Source organism: Bactrocera dorsalis, chromosome 1 (assembly GCF_023373825.1).
Source record: "Bactrocera dorsalis isolate Fly_Bdor chromosome 1, ASM2337382v1, whole genome shotgun sequence".
Classification (NCBI taxonomy): Eukaryota; Metazoa; Arthropoda; class Insecta; order Diptera; family Tephritidae; genus Bactrocera; species Bactrocera dorsalis.
The window spans coordinates 3,042,902-3,065,300 of record NC_064303.1 but is presented as its reverse complement, the minus strand read 5'-3'; the positions used below and the strand labels follow the sequence as shown (position 1 = coordinate 3,065,300).

Sequence of the window (22,399 nt, the reverse complement as noted above, 5' to 3'; positions counted from 1 at the left end):
AATAATACACAAAGTAAACATGAATTGGTATAAACAAAGCTGGCTACCAACGTTTGTTATATTTGTCAGTTTTTGTCGTAGGACTTTGGCAGGAAAACTGGAGTTATTAGTTTCTTTTCGAATTTTTATTGAATAATTATGTTCCTTAATAGTTATATTTGTGCAACTTGCGTGCAAAATGGACCAGTGAAATAAAAAATAATGATAAATTAAAAGGAGCATGTAATGATTGCGTTTGTAGTCAGCATTATGCCAAACTCACCCTACGAGTAGCGTTTGACTTTTCACAATGGTGAATTGCCATTGCAGTATGGTAACATTGGGTAATGATAAAATATAAGAAAATTTAATTGACTGTTATAAGAGTTTCTGTTTAGACAACTATCGTTCGATAATAATTTTACTTAAATGGATTGGTAACATTCCTATTAGTTAATAAAATAATAATAAGCCAAAAATAAGTCTTCAATATGTTACCATTTAAAACTCAGTTATTGAGAATAATTTAAGTTTGCTACTTTCCAAGACTTTAAAAAATTGGAATAACGGTTTTAATTGTGTATATTTTTATACTCTAACTAGGGTATATTAAATTTGCACGAAGTTTGTAACACCCATAAGGAAGCGTCAGAGGCCCCATAAAATATACTTATGCTGCTGGCTCAAACGCAAAATGGGACTCTGTTGCGAAAAGGGCCTCCAATTTGTAGGGTTTTATAGTATATATAAAAGTTATAGTTATAGTTTTTTGTAGTATAAAACACTATCTTTTTCAGAAACGGCATGCGCTCCCGCCTTTTAAAATCCACGACGAAGTGTTTTACCAAATGGACTAATTAGTGGAGATATGACTTGAAAAGTTAAAGAGATTATGCTGAATACTGACGCCCGAAACACATAGAGCGTGACAGACTGCAAGCGACATCTGTCAAATATTAAAATATACACATTCTTAAGGACACAGTTATTGAGGCAGCTGCACAACTACATAACTGTGTCCTTAAGAACGTGTGTATTTTCTATGTTGCAACCCTTATACTCCTTATATGGCAGCGATTTTAATTAAGTCTCAAACCTGTTAGGCCTCTGTAATGTGGTCGGTGACAGTACGTCTCTTTCTATCTCCTGTACTTTCTCAAAAGAAAACCCTTGAAGATCTTGTTTGAAGCAGAATCAAACACCAGGACTAACATACGTTCCCAAAATAGTCGGGTTTACGTAACCGGAACGGACCCGGATTTTTTAATCAAGGACTGTCAACACCGCAGAATTCTGTCGCTACATTAGGGACTCACGTACGGGTATTGACTCCATATAAGCCCTAATACCATGTTCAGACCGAAAATTTAAAAGATTAGATTACATTTAAGCATTTCATAATCCAACAGTGTTCTTACTGCCGTAGAAAGATTAAAAAACAGCTGTTATTATCATTCAAGAATTCACATCGCTTAATATTTTTCAAAAGAAAAGAATGTCATATAGTATTTTGAAATAAAAGCCGTATTTTTTAAATATTTTCCATGTAATAGAAATAATGGATGCATTTTTTCATTTGTTAAGTCGATTTTCAGGTGAAATTAGATTCATTGCTTAAAAAAAAATTGTTTGTTTATATTTTTTGCCTTTGTAGTGTCTAAATTAGCTGTGATAATGTAACAGATTTCCAATGCTGACAAGTAGATGGCGCAAAATCAGAGTCGCACAGAGAGATTTAGCGTGGATCAGTTTCAAATCATTCTGATGAAGTGATTTTGAACTCCCATTTTTGTATGGCGCAATCTTGATAAATTTTTAAGATTAGTGGGATAATCCATTCAACAGCCGAAATCGTGTGATTAAGTGTCGGTCTGAACATGGTATAAGAGCCAGAAATTCGATACTATCACTAACTCTCTTCCAAGGATGATTCTCTTGTGGGAGTGGGGTTCTGTGAGTTATGGAGCCTCGAGTATGAAACAAATATTTAAAGGGTATAAACTAGGTTTTCCAGTCATTTTTTACCTTATTACAAATTTTTCGTAGTTTTCATGAAATATCAAACAATTTGAATATACAGGGTGTATTGAAATTCCTTTTATTTATTTCTTCAAACAAAAATTATTACAGGTTCTAATACAATTCGTCACATTAAACGCTAGATTCGTCTGCTAATGAAATTCTTCTTTAATTTCTTCGCTACGGAAAGCTGAAAATTTTATAATTAAAAAATTCTAATTAAAACTAATTACGAAAAACATATAAACATACACATATATAGCTACAACTGCGTACTACATTTCGGAAATAATTTAACTATAAGTAATTATAAAATTATATTTAGTGAACAGGAAACACATAGGTAAATTGCCTTATACTTAACAAAATCCATGATTTTTACTAAAACAAGTAGTGAACGCTTAACTAAAATACCATAAAAAATACCTAAAAATTATACAAAACATGGAAATGAACGTTTGAGAAATGTACTCGAAAATTAACAAAATTCATATAAAACTTTTGAGTTAAGATCCTAAGAAATTCTACCGTTAAGTCAAGCTACGAAAAATAACACAAACAAATATCAACTTGAACATGCTAAGAAATTATGTTAACACAACGCATAACGGTATACTATTTTAAATGGATGTTTGTAGATCACTTCAGCGCGCGATTTTAGTATTCAACTCCACGCTAGTTCCAACTCGCTCACGCTTCTCCTATGATTTCGCGAGCACCTCGCTGCTGATTGGTTGCGCTATGCACTCTCTTCCTCTTTTTAGACCTTCCAGACTTCGCTCCAAATCGATTTCTCACAACTTTCACACAAATGGCCCAGCAAAGTAGATTTTTCGCTTGCTCGGTAGCGGCTTAGTGCTCAAGCCGGAACCCTCGATGAATTTCTCAAAGTTGGCTAAATTCTTCTTAATTTTCTTTGCCTTGGCATGGTTATTAGCAATCCCAGGCGAGAGCGCCACTAGCGGCGAGCTTTCACCGAACATGGGAAAGTTCACGGCCTCACAAATGGCAGCATTTAAAGCAGCGACATTGTCGAGTTTTTTAGGCTCGGCACGTTGTGTTGAGAGTTTAATATTTGTTGGCAGTGGTTTCGTCGTATCCACAACACTTATTTCACTCTTCTCCTCTGCACTCTCATTATCCTGCTCACTGTTGTCGGCATTAAGTTCCTCCGGTTTATCACTGATGAGCGAGAACTCTTCATCCAAGTTGTATTCGTCGGCTGCTGTGACCAAACTTTCACCATCTTCGTGTATGCCGGCGAGCATGGTGCCGTTGTTGAGCGAGTCGCTCACCTTGTGTAATTCGGGTTGTTGTGAGGCGGTCTTGCCATACTCGGCATCCAAATTGTACCAATCGAACTCTGCCTGAATGGGCATATTCGACGGAGTGCTGACGCCAAGCTGCAGCGGCGATTTGTTTGCGGCCACAGTTTTGGCAGGAGTGGCGAAGCTCAGTCGTGCCGTAGGTGTTGTTGGTGAGCTGGGTAAACTCATGCGCTTATTGATTTCGGCGAGTATGTTCGGCATATGTTTGCGTTTGTATTGCAGTGGACTGGGTGTGTGTAAGTGCAGTTTAAGCGCGCTATTATCCGGACGATTGGGCGATTTTATGGGTGTGTTCACCGTGGATTTGGCAATGGCCTTAGGTGTGCCATCCAAATTGTTAGAGGTGATCTGTTGCTTTGTGGCTGTGGCCGTATTTAATATGGTCGCATTATGCGCATTTTGCAACTTCATATTAGGCGTCTCTACTTTGGGCGACATCACCAGGTAATCTGGGGAGGGCAAGTTGTGCTTTTGTGTCGGCTGTTGTTGTGGCATTTTCGTCTGTTTTGGCGCTATAATGGCCGCCACATTTGGTAGCTTTGGTACATCGGCGAAGATCTCGTCGATTTCATCAGTCTTTTGTGAGACAGCGAATGTCTCATCAGAGGCGACTGTCGATACTTCGACGTCGAGTTCGGAGATGGGCGCCTCAAGCGCGGAGTTCGACTCTAAATCAGCTTCCGATTCAGGTGCCTTGTGTATGTCGGCAACTATTTGCACACTCGTTATGCCCATGTTCACCTCCGAAATGGAGCAGTAATCCGGTTCAACTACGGCGTGCCCTTCCTGGTGTAAATGCTCGTCAGGCAACTCATCGAGTTGTTGTAGTGATTTTTTAAACTTCAGTAGATTTGCTGGCTTCGGTGGCAAGGCTGGCGGTGTTTTTGGTACTTTTGTGTCTACGACTGCTGTAGTGCTTGTAGCATTAAGTGCGGCCGTCTTGGTTGCGGACTCCATGTCCACATAAAGATTTGAGGAATTATGCTCGGATCCAATCGGTTCGTATTCGTTGCTATAAATACTCTCGTAGTTTAGCGTTTCGAGACGTTCGTGCTCGCTCACTTCGGCAAGCATGCCGCCTCGTGCAATGGTGCCGGCTGCGACGGCGGCTGCTTTAGCGGATGCTGCTTGCTGTGCAGCTTGTGGGTAGTAACTCATTGGGTGATATTGCGCTAGGCTTGAGATCATGGCTTCGTTTGTATCTTGCGTGTCCTGTGTAGTGTCGTCGTCATTGGCATCTTCGTCCTCCTCGTCATGCTCATCGTTGCGTGGCACATGCACCATGCTATTCTTGGTCGAGAAATGTACACGCTTCCGTGTCAAAGTGCCATTACGAGACGGCTGCCCATCACTGGAACGGCTATTGCTACGTGAACTACGTCGTCCACTCAGTGAGCTGCGACGTGGCAAGTTGGCGGTGGAGGTGGCATTGCTGTAGTTAACCTGCAGGGTTTGAGCTGTCGTTTGGTTATTTCGCTCGGCTACCGGCTCTTCCATGGACTGTTGCAATAGTATTTGATTAACGCATTCGAGCACCGGGTTGACCGCACCATTGGCATATGATTTGGGCACCACAGCAGTTGTTGTGATTTCCTCTTGATCGGAGGCACTAGCATACCAATCGTCGGTGGAGGTCTCATAGACTTGTTTCGGCGAAGCCTCGGAAAACTCGGTGGAGCGACGCATCACAATCTTAATACTGCGTCCACCGACTTCTTCTGGTTCTTCGAAGTCATCATCCTGTGTGGGTGAAAATATGCCGTCGTCTTCTTCAATCTGCGGTGTCGGTGCTTTGGCGCTATGCTTGCTGCAACTGCTGTTACTGCTCTTACTGCTAAGACTACTCTTGCAGCTCAGTCGTGAAGCCGGTCGTACCGTACTCTCCATACCGCTCTGCTCCGACTCGCGCTCACTTTCCCCCTTCACGCCGTGCATACGTTCGATGGTGCGCGAATACATATTGAGCTTTTCATAGCTGGTTTGCGAGTCATCGCGACTGATTGTGCTCGTGTTCTCCTCCGAATTGTTATCCAACGCCGGATCGTCGATATTCATCGCACGCGAGCGCATATAATCGCGGAAAGTGCCGGAGGTGCGTTTGCTGGTGTAGCGTACACTGCGCCGGGCTCCGTAAAACGACGATGAGACTGTATCATCACTCGATGAGCCGTGCTCAGTGGTGTGGTCAACTAGCGGTAAAGAAATCAAATTATGGTATTTCAACAATACTAAAAAAAAAACAAGAATATACTCACCACTTTTTCTTGTACCATCCTTTGACGTATTCTGTGTCCAGCCCTCATTTAGATCAATGTCATAGAATTGCTTCTTGCAATTAATGCATTGCAAAGCTTCGAGTACCAAACAGTCTTCCAGCAATTGTTGGTCGCTGTACGCCGCAGGCGACGCAGTACGACGCTCCAGCACAGCTTCCTTCGTTTTTCCGCTACGCTCTTCCTCCCCCTCCACCTCACCCTCTGTCTCCGGTTCGCCATCCTCAACCACACCTTCGTCACGCGCATTCTCACCCTCCGCTTCGGTGTATTTGGTCAGTCGTTTACGCAATGCGCGATTTTGTTGCACCAAACGACAGATTTCCACGTCCTTCTCGAAGAGTCGCTGATTGACGGCCTTCATATCCTTTTTCAGTTTCGACTCGAAGCACAGCAGCGATTTCGCTACGCAGGCGAGCTCTTCGCCGCGGCGTCGCTTCTCCTTGGCCAGTTCGCGTTGCAACAGCTTCGTCTGTTGTTCATAGTGTGAGATCATTGCGATGAGCTTGCGTCGTTGCACGCGCTCCGGCGTTAGCTGAAGTGCGCTGGTGGCATCCGTGCTTAATTCAGCTGTATTGGCGGTTGGCGATGTTTTTCGACGTTCGCACGGCTGTGCGCAATCGCCGGACGACGAGGCGGATGATGTGCGTTGCAGGTCGATGGATTTCAGTGACACCGAAGTGGTCTTCGAGGAGAGTGTCGATGAGGCGGACGAGTTGTTCGACAAGGAGTAGTCGGAAACCTGCGTGAAACGAGAGAAAGAGAAGAGTTGTGGATCATTAGAGTATGACTGCAGAGAAAACTTTGTAACAGTATTATATCTACGAAGTAATAACTGGTTGCCTGACCCTGTTTAGAGTTCAACATAACTATAGCATATAAATAAATTAGATTTTTTTATTGCTCAATTCAATATTATTAATATCTATTGTTGCCATAAAACCCGCCAATAACCGACTATCCGTCAAACTATGTGTTGCCCTGTCATCCTTTCACATCTCCTCGCTATTGCCCACAGCAACTAGCGAGAATGTGAACACATGGCTCGAGTGCATGACACCTCTTATCAGCGCTAGTAGTGGGCAATACCGAGTACTAAATTGCTTTTGTGCGCCCACGCTGCATTTTATCGGGAAAATCAGATTAATTCGCACCGGAGGTGTAAGTGATTTATTTATGGCGCTTTTAAGTATTATACACAATATCTGCTGTCACTCATTAATGGTTGAGTGCTTGTTCCGAGTATCAATACCGCTCTAAATATTTATATTCCTACATATGTAATACTGGAAATATACTCGTAATGAAATATTTGTTATTGCAGACATATGTTGTCATTTATATTAATAGATCTGTCACACGTTTGGAGCATGTGAAATCTTATCGAACTGAGAACTGTTGCATTGAAACACCCACATGTGGAAATATTTGAATAACTTGGTGTTGTGTACTTTGACAAAGGTCCAGACCGTCAAGTATGTATTTAATTTTCATAAAATAAATTTAACTGAAAGAGTCTTTCGGGAATGAACCTTAATCCTCGTCCTAGTACCTAGTCTTCTTCTCATTGCGAAACTATGAGCAGGAGTTACGACAGCTTTACTTCTCCTTCTTATGAGGTTTAACAACCCTTAGCACATTACGGCTGCTTCTAGAAAGTTTTCTGATCATATCCTATTGATCCCTAGCAGAGCTTGTAACTTTTTAAAAATAAAACTTCTGCGATTCTTTGCTGAAATGAAATGAAATCGAACCATTTCTGAAGTGAATGGTAACAGGAGACGAAAAGCGGATCAAATACGACAATAATGTTCGAAAAAGTTCATGGTCCCAACGTGGTGAAGCTCAACAAATAGTCGCAAAGCCAGGATTGACGCTTCGAAAGGTTATGCTGAGTGTTTGGTGGGATTGGAAAGGAATCATCCACTATGAGCTACTCCAGCCTGGTTGAATGATTGATTCTACATTTTATTGCCAACAACTGATGAGATGGAAGCAAGCAATCGAAAAAAACGGACCGAACTGATCAACAGAGAGGTCATCGTCTTTCATGAGGACAACACTAAACCACACACATATAGCCCTGACCTTGCACCATCGGACTACCATTTGTTTCGGTCAATGCAGAACTCCCTTAATGGAGTAAAGTTGGCTTCAAGAGACGCCCGTGAAAATTACTTGTCGCCGAGAAACCAGAAAAGTTTTAAGCTGATGGGCATGTCTCTAGCGGAAAAATGGCAAAAAGTGGTCGGCCAAACTGGTACATATTTGGTTCATTGAAGTTCATTATAAATAAGAACAAATAAGTCAAAGTTTGATTAAAAATACGAAAAGACTTTTTCGACTAACAAATATGAAAGGCGGCTTCGATTTCTACATATTGTAGTAAAAATTAAAATACTCAGATGCAAAATAAACTGGAAAAACTACTCTCTCAAAAGTTGCATGAAAATTTGTTGGTACTTCCTGGTATCTAATCTGCTCAAGCGCTTTACAAAACGAAAAAAAGAGGTGTGTGTATAAATTTTATCTTTCCATATTTCTATTGGAAATTCCATATTTGCGATGGGTGATTGGTGTAACAGTTTGAGGGTTGACGTGTATAATGCCGAAAGCGGAGTTAGTCGAGGCAAGCGATACTCAAGACAAAGCACTACGCTGTTCCCGCGTCAGTCGGGTCTACAGGCCCGGATTTTTATCCGTCCAAGCACCTTCAAACCGGCCGCATTGCTCCAAATTACTTCAGAAATGTTTTTGCCGCTATAGCAACCACAAAGCACAACGTTGGAGCTGTGACCATGCTTTCAAGGATGTATTAGAATATTCTTGCTTAGCTTGCGGCTAATAGGTCTTAAAATGTGGAAATACATATGTACAGTTTAGAATAATTGATTAATTTATAATATTTGTTAACAACTTTCATTTATGGCCTCGAGAGTATTATTCAAATTCAAAATGTTTATCATCACAAATGTATTATCAAAACTGCACTATTTCATTCTAATCTTATCGAAGGAAATGTAAATTCTTTTATAGTTCCCGGAAGTTACAACAAAAAGTACTTGTAAATATGAAAGTTGTTAATTTACCCAAGGGGAATAACTACAGAAATATATCATATAAATATGTAAATACGTATAATGCATTTGATGATATTTGATGTTAAATGCTATACATATGATATTTGAGAGCTTAAAGGTGTTAAGATGCCCCAGAGCGACTTATGAATGTTATAACGAAATGCATTCCGTGGTTTACAAATGCCTGCAGAGACTTGACTGCTTTTAGCAAAGACTTTTCGCGTTGCTCGGAAAGTTCTAATGGTATAAGTTGGGGCTGTTATCCACAGAATTGGATTCTTATATATCATAATAAACAGACATTCCAATAGTCTAGGCATTTCTTAATGTTTCCAATAAGTTGCTCATTTGTCGGAACCGTCGAAATCGGACCACTTTAGTAGTCATACAAACTGAACGATCGGAAGCAAGTGCTTGTTTGGGAAACACTTTTTATTTAAAGAGATTTCTTCACCAAATTTGGTATGGCTTATTGTTCAAGGTTAGCTGAAATCTCCGAAGAAATTGTTCAAAACTGATTGATCAAAATTAAGTCTTTGTAAAGACATTTTTTGTGCTTTGGGGCATCCGAATTTTATTGTTTTTGTTTGAAAAATATGCACTTTTGCTTAAATCGCTGTCATTTGTTAGATTTTCAGATATTCAAAACAGCTTATATCTAGATATGACTTGAAATTAATCCGTTATAAACATAAAGTGTACATATTTGTCTGGTTGCAAGGTTTTGAAGTTGAAATCTCTAGCCAAGAAGTCGGCCACGTCGGATAGGGAGTAGTGCGAGGAAGCGTCAAGCACAGAGTTTTGAAAAAAATTATTCTTATATTCAAGAATTAATTAATGAAATTAAAAAAAAAAGTTGTGCAAATATCATGTGTAGTTCTTTCGCAATCCATTGTCAAAAATAGGCCCACAATTTGATGGTGAAATTGGACGACCACCTCAAAATTGTATTGATGAACAATGTCTGGCTTTATACTCGAAACAGATTAAACACTTCAAATAAACACAAGAAATGTATAATCCAGTTTAATATCTTTAAATTTCTGTGTCACTAAGCCCGTTCGCCTTTACTCCTTCCCCTGTTGCTCAAATGCTCATCGCGTATTTGTTTATTTACGTTGACACGCTTCCCTACTTTTCCGTGCAGCTAGACTTTCGTTATCACCATAAATAATCCGGTGTGATTTTCAATACATTTTACAATTTAAAAAACACTTTGTAAACGAGAGTCTTTAATTAAAATTATTTCAGCAATGCAATTAACACAATGTCTCTAAAAAAGATTTGGGAAGTAGACAAACAGCAGACACTTGTCACTTTCTTCAAATTTACTCACATGCGACAGCCAGTGTAACTTCATGTTTGTTTTAATGTCTGCTAATATTATTAAACAATTTATAATTAACAAAATTACTAGACGTCATAGTAAAAGCAACACATGCGCCGATAAATATACCATATATAAACAATAGTCAGCGCTGACGGCGAGCGAAATACTGAAAGCGAGTGAAACCTTCAAAGCAATATCAGTGCCGGTGATCTGGGAATGCAGCGCCAGCAGGCGGCAAACGCTGCGACAAAATCTGATAAGGCACACAGACAGCACACACAAAGTGTATGCATGTGTATATGTGTGTGCGGGTGCTTTCGCTTTGAAACTAAGTCATTGTCAATATTCGCTGATAGCTGATAAGCGCCTGTGATAAGCGACCAAGCTACAGGGCACGACTAACGGACGAACGATATTGTGAAATTTGTTTGCTTTTGTTGTTATTGTTATTTTTTTGTTTTGTTTTGCCAAGCGCTACAACTTTTCACTGACGTCACGAAATTTATAGCAGCAACCAAAGTTTATTTTTATATTGTAAAACTAAACCCAAAGCGCATAACGGTCAAGCAAAGTCAAGCGTGACGTTTCAGTCGGCGTGTGTAGTGATAGCGCGAAAGCCAACGGCAAATAATTTAATAAATTCAAATCAGTGTGCTCGACTGAGTAATAACGCCATAAATGCGTTGCAGGAGCCACTACTGTGCGAAGGTGTCAAAATTTACACACACACACGCGCACACTTATGTGTATATTTGTGTATATGTTTGAGCAAATATTTGTGTGTGACAATTTGTTATTTATGATGTTTGTATATTTTTGGCATTACCACCGTGCAGTTTGTATAAATTTGGCGTTATCGCTGCGCTAATGAAGTCATTAACGCTTGAATGTGAAAAATTTGTAAATATTTTCGATTTGAAAGTGTTTTTTGGCTACCGTATATGCGCGAAACGACGATATGCCCAAATCATGCAAATAATTAATATGGCAACTGGGAGTCTTTTGTTGAAATGTATTTAGTGATAATGAAATATATTAATTATTGCTGTGAATTATTAAGAAAAGCTTTTGAAAAATGATAAAAAAAAATTATTTAAAAAATTTAAATTAAAAACCAAAAATAAAAAAATAATAATAATAAAAATAAAAAAAAATTGTAAATTAAAATTTAATTAAATTAATTAATTAATTGGAAAATTAAAATAAAATTATAAATTAAAAAAATTAATAATTTTTCACATTCATTCATTTAAGTAATTAATTAATTTAATAATGATTTTAAAATTAAAAATTAAAATTTTTAATTAAAATTAAATTAATTTTTTTAATTAAAATTAAACTAAAATTTTCTAATTAAAAGTAAATAAAATTTTTTTAAATTAAAATTTAATTTTTTTAAGTTAAAAAAAAAAGTAATTTTAAAATAATTTTATATTACAATTGCAAATTTAAATCAATTAATTTATTAATTAATCAAAATATTTAATAATTAAAAAAAGTTATTAAAAGAATTAAAGAATTAAATTAAAAGAGAAAAATTAGTTAATTTTGTTTTTTAAATTAAACAATTTATATAATTATTTAATACAAAAAGTGACAGTATACTTCAAAAATTCAATTTAAAAAATGTAAACGATATAATAATAAAAATATATATATATAAAAAATTGATTTAATTAAAAATTAAATTATTTTTTTTTATTATAATTATAATTTTTTTAAATTTTTAAAGTTTTTTTAAATATATTTTTTTTAATTATTGTATTGTTAACACTTTGAAATTTAATTTTGAAGTATACTGTTTTAATTACAATAAATTTAAGTTTAAGCGAAATAAGTAAATTTTATATTTAATTTTTTTTGATATGTTTTTAAATTTTTATTAATTAAAATAAATGAAATGAAATATTTTTTAAAATAATTATTTCAATTATTATAAATAAAATTAATAAATATTTTTTTAATTATTATAATTAGAATTATTTAGAAATGTTTTTTTTTTAATTTTTAGAAAATAAAAAGCTTAATTAAATGAAATTAAATATTTTTAAAAATAATTTTAATTATAATAATTAATTATTTAAAAAAAATACTTAATTCATTTTATTTTTTTGTTTGATAATTTTTATTTCTATCTTTAAATGCATTTTTTCAATTGCTATAATTTTCAATTTCTAACTTTTTAACAAATTGTTAAAAGTAATAACGAATGAAAAAAATAATAAAAATTGTATAATGAATTTTTTTCATTTTCTAAAATTTTTTCAAAATCTTTTAATTTCTATACTTAATCTTTCATTTTCCTACAGTTTTTTCAAATTCTTTTATTATTATACACTTACATTTTCATTTGTCGCCACTGTCGTCGTCCCCGTCGCCGTATTATCCGTCGAATTCTTGTTCGCGCGCCCACCAAACGACAAGCGCTTGTACAAACTATTCACCGGCGTTGTCGTCTGACCGCTGCCACTGCCGCTGCCGTTCGCATCGCTGTTAAATTCGCCCGAACTCGCGCCACTCGACGGCGTCAACAGCAAGTCTTGCTCGCATTCGGACAACTTCTGATAGTTCTGCAGCGTGGCGGGCGACTGTTCGTCTGGCGTGTTCGCGAGCAAGTTCTTCGAGTACTTGATCGTCATATCCGCTTCCGGCGTTGCTGTTGTCGTTGTCGTTCCAGTTGTTGCTATAGAGCTATTCGCTGCTTGCTTGCGCTGTGCGGTCACATTCACCGGCTCGTAGAACTCACCATCACAGTTGCTGCGATAGCTGCCCTGCAGGCAATTGAAAGTGGTCAGCAGGCTCTCGGCGCTCAAAATGTCGCCACCTTCGCCACCACCACCGACGCAACCAGGTGTCGCGGCGCGTGCTTGTGTCGACGCGGTGCCGTTGTGACTGGTGAAGAAGGTGCTGTTCGAGCCACTTGTGGTAGTTTGAAAGTTTTTATAGTTCTTTATGCTGTCGTAGCCGCTGAGCAATTCGTTTTTAATGAATTTTTCAATGAAATTCGTTGGCGATTTAATGCCCTGTTGCATGGAACTGAGTGAGGCGAAGAATTTGCTGCCGCTCTCCGTGTGACTCGATGTGGAACGACGTTGCTTGTGACTGCTGTTATTTGTGCTGTCGTTGTTGTTGTTGCTTGTGTGTGTTCTATTGCTTATGTTGTTGTCGCTGTTGGCGCGATTGTTGTTGCCGTACTCATGCACTTGCTGTAATCCATAGATTTGTGAGGAGCCCAATAGGCCAAACATGCCGCTGGCCGCCGTGTCGAGCGAGGATTTTTTAATGTGTTTACACTTTTTGTTTTTTTTCTCTATGCTTTAGCGGTTAATAGTGATTCGTATGTGACCGAGTGGAATTTGGTGAGTTTAGGAATATTGTTTACATGTTGAGTGGTAGTATCTAATGTTGTTAGAATGCCTGCAAAGAGAAAGTTAATAAAATGACATGGTATTAGTAAAGTGTGCGTATTAGGGTTGCCATATAGTTTTAATTTTTTTAAAACTTAACGTTTTAAGTAGTTAAGTTATGATGCACGATTGTATTTATTTACAAATAATTTTCTAATAAATTTTTATATATAGTTGCCACCTGTATTGTTTTTAGAAAAGTTTTATTTTAACTTTGAAATTAAATTCAGAATTTTCATAAGACACACTTTTGCAAATGTTTGTGTTTAACTTGAATTAATTTCAGTGTAAAATGTTAAGTAGAGTTGCCATATGGTTATTTTTAAACTAATAATTAAATTTTATTTTAACTTTAAAATCAAATAAAAATGTTCGTAAATATATTTTTGTAATATTTGTATATTTCAATAAAGTTAGGGTGCAAATATTTTAATAGAGTTGCCAACTTTTATTATAAAATGTACATAAATATATAACATTGCTGAAGTATATGTATGTATGTATATAAATAATGAAAGTTGACAACCCAGTTCAATTTGTTTTTCATAATATAGATATTAAAACAAAAGTTGGTAACCCTGTAAAATTTTTTATAACACATAATAAATATAACCTTAAAATATTTTAGAAACGGTCTATATGATATATTATGAATATTTTTTTAACGGGGTTGCCAAGTTTAATTTTAAAATACATATAAAACATTTGTAAATAAAAAAAAAAGAAAAGTTGGCAACCCTGCTAAAATATTGTTCAAAATACATGACAGATTGTATTACAAACTTAAATATTTTATATACATATGTTTTAGAAATGTTCTATATGCTATACTATTAAATTTTTTGAACAGGGTTGCCAACTAATTTTTAACAAAAACATATTTTTACAATACACAACACAAAAAAATATTAAAATATTTGTGTTTATGAAGTAAATACTAAAAATTGTAAAATTTAGGGTTGCCAACTCATCTTCACACAAATAAAAATTATGCTAACTTGCTTTGTTAAGCTATGAAAATGAACACACCAGTTCATGTAACTATAAATTATGCTGCCAAACAAACAAGGTATTTATAAAACCACAACAATAACAAGTTTGCCTGGCATTCAAGTATACATTTCCTATGCATTGATAGCAATTATCACCGCATGCAACACGCTTATGCAAAATTTACCACAAATATGCAATTGCAGTGCTTCAAATGTGCAAGTATCCACTGGATTTGGTAATTGATATGCTGCGCTGAAGTTTATGGATTTTTTTGCAATCACATTTATATATTTAAATATATAGTATATGGTGGATATAAAAAGTACAGATATACATATCTATGTATATATTGTATATATGCAGCTGTGGATCCAATCATGCGCCAGTTATGCAATTTATGATGTATGAGTGCCAACAAAGATATGCAATCGCATAACGTACAATTTACTATTGTGTATACGAAGCAATTGTGGCAAGCGTCAAACTGTCACAAATGCACAGACGCACAATAGTAGATGTCATGCCGTGAAACATTCAACAGTTACGTACGCGTAAGTATGTAACTATACAGATAAGCACGTGTACGTGTCGCTTCGGTTGTCATACATGTTATTTAATGTGTATGTATGTGTATATAATGTATAGAGGCAGTTACACTTTAATAAAATATCAAATAGTTCAAGAAATTCAAATAAAATAACGAATCAATAGAAACTGCAAGCGTGAAATATATCGACGAATGCGACTCGTGCACGTTCCACTTCGCACAGCACGTCAGCATGCATATTAGTTCATCTGTAAATATGTCTACAAATGTATGTAGCGTTACATCGATCTGTTATAAACATAAATGTAAAGTAAAAGAGCTGAGCTTGACGGTTTATTGAATATATTTCCTATTCATGCTCCACTTGCTGCTGGAAAAAGTGGCACAAGCGCTTCGTATATTGAAATAGAAACATATTTTTTGTTGTTGTAATGTTGTTATTGTTTGTATTAACACTTTATGTATATTAAGTTATGCTAATAATGGGGAAAAGAAATACGTAAGCAACCGAAGTTGATTCTTGTTTGTGAAATGACAAAAAAAAAAATATTAATGAAAGTAGTCAAACAACGGAAGCTTTTCTGCTTGATATTTTAATTATTAGCTAGTTCTTAAGCACTTCGTAGTGGCACTTAAACTGTGAAATTAATAACAGTAACTACAATAACTTTCACGTATACAAAACATTCCTTACAATGACTTTCATTGAAGAGTTTGTATGGCAGCTATATGCTATATTGATCCGATCCGAACAATTTCTTCGCAGATTGCACTTTTGGCTCAAGTAACAATCCACACCAAATTTCTTGAAAATATCTCGTCAAATGAGAAAGCTTTCCAGACATGAACTTTATTTTGAGCGTTCAGTTTATATGGGAGCTATATGCTATAGTGCTTCGATCTGAATAATTTCTTCAGAGATTGCAGTACTTTTTTGAAAAATAATTTTTGTGACATTTTGCTAAGATATCCCATTTTATGAAAAAGTTTTCCATACAAGAACTTTATTTTTAGTGTTCAGTTTGTATGGCAGCTATATGCTATAGTTATCTGATCTGACTAACTTCTCCAAAGAATATAGTACTACCTTAAAAATTAACTTGTGTGAAATATTATTAAAAAACTTCTTAAAATAAAAAAGTTTTCCTTACAAACACTTTATTTAGTTTGTATGGCAGCCACAAGCAATAATAGTCCGAACTGAAATTTTTTTTTCAAAATTGTACCATTTATTTGAGCACAAATCAGTGCAGAAATTTCGTGAACAAATATTTTTTATACAATTTTTTTTCATTACAAGTGAACAAATTTTCTTATAAAATCCAAAATATGTAGCAGCACTATAATTTTCTTCCAGCCAACAAATAGTAAAAACTCAACCAATTTTAAAGCATTAAACTTTCATTAGCTACACAACACCCAAAACCTTTTAAAACAAATTTCTGTTTTGCTCTGCGTGCTGTTGTAGCACCTCCTGCGCTTCTAAGTTTCTAAGCCGCGCTTCATAATTGGCGTAGGAAATTTCGATTTCAGCTGCTGTTTGACCTACAAACACAATAAGGTCCCAATTAGGCGTTCTTAAGCGCAATCGGAAATTCGTCGCACACAAACAAGCGTATATTCACATACATGTGTACATATGTATATTGAAAACGCTCCGCATGCGCAATTACAGCATTTGATTTGCATGAGTGCCTTGAATGTACAAATGTTTTTTGGTTAACTGTAGAATTATTATAATGAAATTAAGCACAGGAAGTGTTGATTTATTTGGGTTTCTTTTTATTTGTTGTTTATTATTTTTATATTTTTTTCATATTTCTTAAAGGCGATTTCGCTTTTATTTGGTTTAAAAATAGACTGCGCTTGAAATTCTGGGTTTGTTTGTGGTTTCCGTTGTGTTATTTATAGATATACAAATTTGAAAATCATTGTTGCAGTGAAAGCTAGCTCTTTATAAATTATGATAGTTCTGCTTCTGCTTTAAGCATTTGAAAATTTTAAATTTTTTAATTAGTTGAATTTTATATTGGTTTATCTGTGAAGTTAGTTTCAAAAGCAAAAAAAAAAAATAGTATTATCGTTTGATAAAAAAATATTGTTTGCAAGTAAACTAGATCTCTATATCAAAAAAGTCAATCTCAAAAAAGTTAATGCATATGTTACAAGAGATGTGGCAACTCTGGTACACAAAAAAATAACTGTTGCTACAAAAAATAGTTTGCATGTGAAACTACATATTTCTTTGTCCTCAAAATATGTTTTAAAAATTTTCAATGCACAAAAAAAGCAGATATGGCAACTCTAACACATACAAAATATCGTTTGCAAGTTAAGATATAGAATATAGAAATGTGTATCATGTGTACAAAAGCTCTCCTAAAATATTCAATGCATATATCACAATAAATATGGCAACTCTATCAATATCAATTTCAAAAAAATGCCCAAAAAATGTAACAAATATTTTTCTATATTTATTACCTATATTTATTATATTAAAAATCTACCCTAAAAATCAGTACATGTGTATACATGGCAACTCTGGGACATAAAATACATCACTAGATATAAAAAATACCGTTTTTAAGTGAAAAGTATACTAATACTGTTTCTATATCTAAAAAATCTATACTAAAAGATATAATGCGTAGATTAGTGCAGATATGGCAACTCTAGCGAATAAAAAATATTAACCTAAAATAAATGCTATTTGAAAATGTAACTATTTTTTATTTCTAAAAATCTACCCCAAAAAAGTAGTGCATATATTACTGTAGATATGGCAACTCTGACATATAAAAAATTTTGTATATTAATCAAAATGCTGCCATATAATGTAAATTTTTAAAATCTACCTTTAGGTATGACACATTGAAAACACTGTATTGCGTGGCTTCTGAGGACATCTTTCTCATTAGTTAAAACTGTTAAAATTTCGTAAAGTCTAAAATGCTGGTTGGCAATTCTATTGCGCATACCATTTTTTTTTAATAAAAATAAGTAATTTTGGTGTATCTAAAATAGAAAAGTGACAAAAAAATTAGTTGATAGTCGAACTTGAGGTCATGACTGTGATGAACTTGGCGCACAAAAGACTTAAGAAACGAACTTTCGTCCTTCGAGAACTATTCCTATAAAGAATTTTTGTTTGAGGTGTGCCATAGTAGAATGGTACTGGAAGAATTTATAATTTTTTATGATTTTTTTTTTAACGAAACTAATATGATTACATATTTGTTTACTTAAAACTAATATGTTTTTAAAAAATATATACATATTCATAATAAAATTCTATGAAAAAAATTTCCGACAAATGCACAATAAAAAAATTCATATTGAGCAACCTACGCTACTTTACTTGCAAACAGCTAAACATTTTGTTGCAACAGCTTTATGAAGCGCAACAAATTTCCATTGGCATTGAAATATTTATTAAAAGTAAACAATGAAAAAACCGATAAAAATTATTAGACGCTCAATAAAGGCGGCTAAGAACTGGCAGTAACCTTCAAAAGCATAACGAACAACAATTAGTGTTGTAAGAAGTTCAATATTGTGGTTAACTTTGCGTTCAAGCAGCGCCACCGCCACCTACAACAACAATTTACACTAACATTTGTTTTTCGGCTGCTCAAACACAGTTATTCTATTGATTGATTGTCGATACCTCAATTCAGTTCGATTGCTGTGTTGCAATTCTAAACACCCTGCTGCGGTTGGAACATGCTTGTTGTTATAATTGTAATTACTTTGCTATCACAAACAATCACCGTTCACCGTTAAGCGTTAACATGTAACTGATAGCGCGTGGCAGACGGCGATAAGGAGCAGCGGTATGCGTTCGTTTGCTTTGCGACCGCCTCCCAACGGAAATATGTTTGTACGCTGGGGTGTAGGAATTATAATGACTGTGCGGACATCACGATTTCTCGGTGAACTTGTAATTGCTTGTAAGGGCGACCTTGAAAGTATACATTTTTCATACTTTGTTGTGCCTCTGCGCTTGACTAATGTGTTAGCAATGCCGCTGATTTGATTTTTATGTATTGGCATGTTGTAATGGAAGCTTTTGAGGGAGCTGCGGTTATAAGTAAGTTTGAGTTGTAATAAAAAGTGTGAAAACAAGGCTTAGATTTTTCTAGCATTAATTTGGAAACTCAATTGAAATTTGGGCTTTTGCTTCATTTTTTTTATTTAAAATTATTTTAAAATTAATGAAATTTATTACTCATATCAATATTATACCACTAAAGTCTTTCGTACCCTGCCATTAAAATATATTAAAATATGCATTACCGTTAACTGGCTTTTGGCATGTGGCACTCCAGCTTTCCGCCGCTACATAATGCGTATAATTATCAAAAATCTTGCCAACTTGTCGCACACATGCAACTAAAGCAAATGTGTTTAATGTGAATGGCCAATTGATGAGGCCATTATTGCTACGTATATTGCTTTTGCTATTGTTGTAGTGGCTGCACTCAAGCCAGTGCGTGCACCTGTAGTTACTTTTAATTTGCTGCTTCTGTTGCTGCGATTTTCATAAATAATAGCATGTTTGACTTTTCGAGATTTCTTTTAATTGCACTTTACAGTTCATAAATTGCATACACAAGTGCATAAAATGAATATGTATGTGCTCAAAAAATATACATACATACATTTGTTTGTGGAAATTTGAGCATTTGCGTGTTTGAAAATGAAAACTTGAAATATTTAAACGCCAACAACAATGTGCTGTAGATTATATTATGTTAGAGACGATAATAAAAGATGAAGAAACATGTTTTAAGCAAGAGTTTTGCCTGAAAATTTTAAAATTTTAATTATATTAATTAAATATTTTTAATTTTTTTAAATTAAACTTTTTTAATTTTTTTTTTTAATTAATTTGTTAATTATAAATTATTTTCATTATATTTCACTGTGTTTAAGACGATGAAAGAAAATAGAATAAAATATATTTTGATCAAGAGTTTCGGTTGAAAATTTCCAATTTTTTTTTCATTAAAATTAATTTTTAGTATATTTTGATATGTTAAAGACTGTGACAAAAAATGGAATAAAAAACACTTTGAGTATTTAACATTTTTTTTTTAATTTATTACATAATTTAAATTATTTTAATTAAATATTTTTAATTTTCTATTATAATATATTAATTTTTTTTTGATTTTTTAATTCTGTTTTTATTAACATTTTTTAAAGTTATTTCCGTGTTATATTTCATATTTCTATTTTTTTTTTAATATTTTAGAAATTTTAAATTTTTTATTTTGATATTTCTTTTATTTTTTGAAATTTTTTTTAATTAAAAAAAAATTTATGGTTTGGGTATTCTTGCGCTATTTTTATTAAATATTGTAAAAATTTTGTCATAGTTGTATAAAAAATATATTTTGAGCATTAGTGCAAAAGAGTTTGATTGAAAATGTTCAATAACATTTTTTTGAGATTTTTTTAAATTTTTTTTATTGTTTTATTGTTTGGTTTTTGTTTTATTTTTTGAATTTTTTTTTTTATTAAAATAATCACCTTAATTATATTTTCCCGAAGTTATGGTAATTAGGTAATTATTTTCTGTTCCTTTCGTAACACCGTTACTCACTTCTGTTACAAATTGTTTTTCTGTGCCACTATCTTTTACCGAACATTGTCATTTTCATTCAATAAGTAATATTTGCAGTCATTGTTGCTGATTTCTTATCTACAAAAGGTATGTGTTTGCTTTTAAAATTAAAATACTTAAGTTTTTTTCTACATATATTTTCTAGTTTTTCCAGTCGCTGATGTCATTTCTTAAAATACCGACACCTTTCAATCAGCAAACAATTCCGCAAACATGGCATATTAATTATTGGTAACGATCTGGTAATTAACATATCATAAATATTTCGTGTTGCAAAGGTGTCAAAACAGAATTAAAAAACGTTTTAGAAAACTAACAAAAATTCAAAATTGAAAAAAAGTAGTTTTGGAATTTTGCAAGTTTGTTGCTTAACAAAAAGATATGATTGATGAAGATATGTTATATATATAACAATGTAGTATTCAATAAGTAAAAAAATCGAAAATTTTCTATCATTATGAAATTCAATAATCTTAATATAGGTAATACTATTTACATTTTACTTATCGTTATTTAAACATACATATGTACCCAGACCATGTCAATAGAGCTCTCACATAACATTTTATTTACGACGCACTGTTAATGGTTAATGAAGCGCTGTTTTTACATTGAACAGAAACAGAATTAAGGCCACTAATGTCATACACTCTGGTGTTATTTTCAGCTTCACTTTGTGTCAGAGTGTTGTGTATTATTTTCAGTTTTAGCTAGAGTCAGAGTGTTTTGCAATTTTTCCAGTTTCTGTTACAGTGCACTAAATTCTGTTTCTGCTACTGTTTAATGTAACATTAGAAGAAGCAACAAAATCAGAAAATGCACAAAAAAAATGTTAAGCTACAAATGTTTATGATATTTGCTTACTTAATTTATTCCTGCTTTTGTTCTATGAAACAACATAAGCAGAAACAGAAATTGCGCACGGGTTTGTAGTTAATTCTGCTTTTGAATTTTTTTACAAACAGAAATTGCATGCAGCAACAGAAAATGTTAAGTAACAGACTGAAATTCGCCAAATTTTTTGTTATTTTTTAAGTTATAACAAACATTTTTTGGCTTATAATGAGTACTCTGGCAAAATGCATACAATAGCATATTCCAGCGTAGAAAAAATCTATTTATTCTTTAATTTTTTTTCTTTTGAGTACAAGAAACTGGAAGTTAATGGTCATAGCTCACACAAAGACAATATAAATTTTTTACAATTTACAAAATTGAACAAACTACATTAAGTGCAAGATCATTTCCCTTTCATTCAAACAGAATTCTCACCAAAAGTAGGCTCAACATAAATCTTCAAGTGAGCTTGATTGGCCAGCGAGCGCTATCAAAGCTGCACATTTATCAATCTAAGCCAAACTGAATTCGTCGGAAAATAAAGCAATAAAAAGACAATGAGGTTAACAAATTCACACGCGCTTGCGCAAAGCGCGATGATGCTCGCAGATGGCGGTGATTTGTTGTGGTGGGAATGAATGATTTGCAGCGGATTGAGCTGAAAGCCAGCAACAACTATTTATCTAAACCTAGCTGCTGAAGCACAGCGTTAAAATGAAAACAAAGTAAGGTATAGATATTTAAATTAAAGTAATAAATAAAGGCAAAGAATGACAGGAAATCAGCTGAGAGCAGTCTTTTCGGTAATTTATATATTTTTTTGTAGCTATTGTTTAACACATTTTAAATTTTCTACAAGCAAGTGTCGCAAATTCCCCATGCGCTAGTGACTTGCATGCTGCAGACACGCCCTCAATTGCCCAAATGACCAAACCCTTCTTCTCTTACTTCTCTATGCCTACACCCATCTTTTT

General features: G+C 34.3%; 1 protein-coding gene across 5 annotated transcripts in view; it reads right to left on the bottom strand.

Annotated features, from left to right (window-relative positions):
• Positions 1-2,054: 2,054 nt before the first annotated feature.
• Positions 2,055-22,399, bottom strand: part of LOC105232352 (uncharacterized) — a 101,014-nt gene continuing 80,669 nt past the window's right edge. For all 5 annotated transcript variants that reach the window (XM_049446900.1, XM_049446899.1, XM_011214011.4 and 2 more), the window contains 3 exons: positions 12,352-13,426; positions 5,582-6,341; positions 2,055-5,515 (listed from right to left, as the gene is read on the bottom strand). In XM_049446900.1, the coding sequence (XP_049302857.1) occupies positions 2,802-5,515; positions 5,582-6,341; positions 12,352-13,257 (4,380 nt within the window). In that variant the 5' untranslated portion in view covers positions 13,258-13,426 and the 3' untranslated portion in view covers positions 2,055-2,801. The remainder of the gene's footprint in view (positions 5,516-5,581; positions 6,342-12,351; positions 13,427-22,399) is intronic.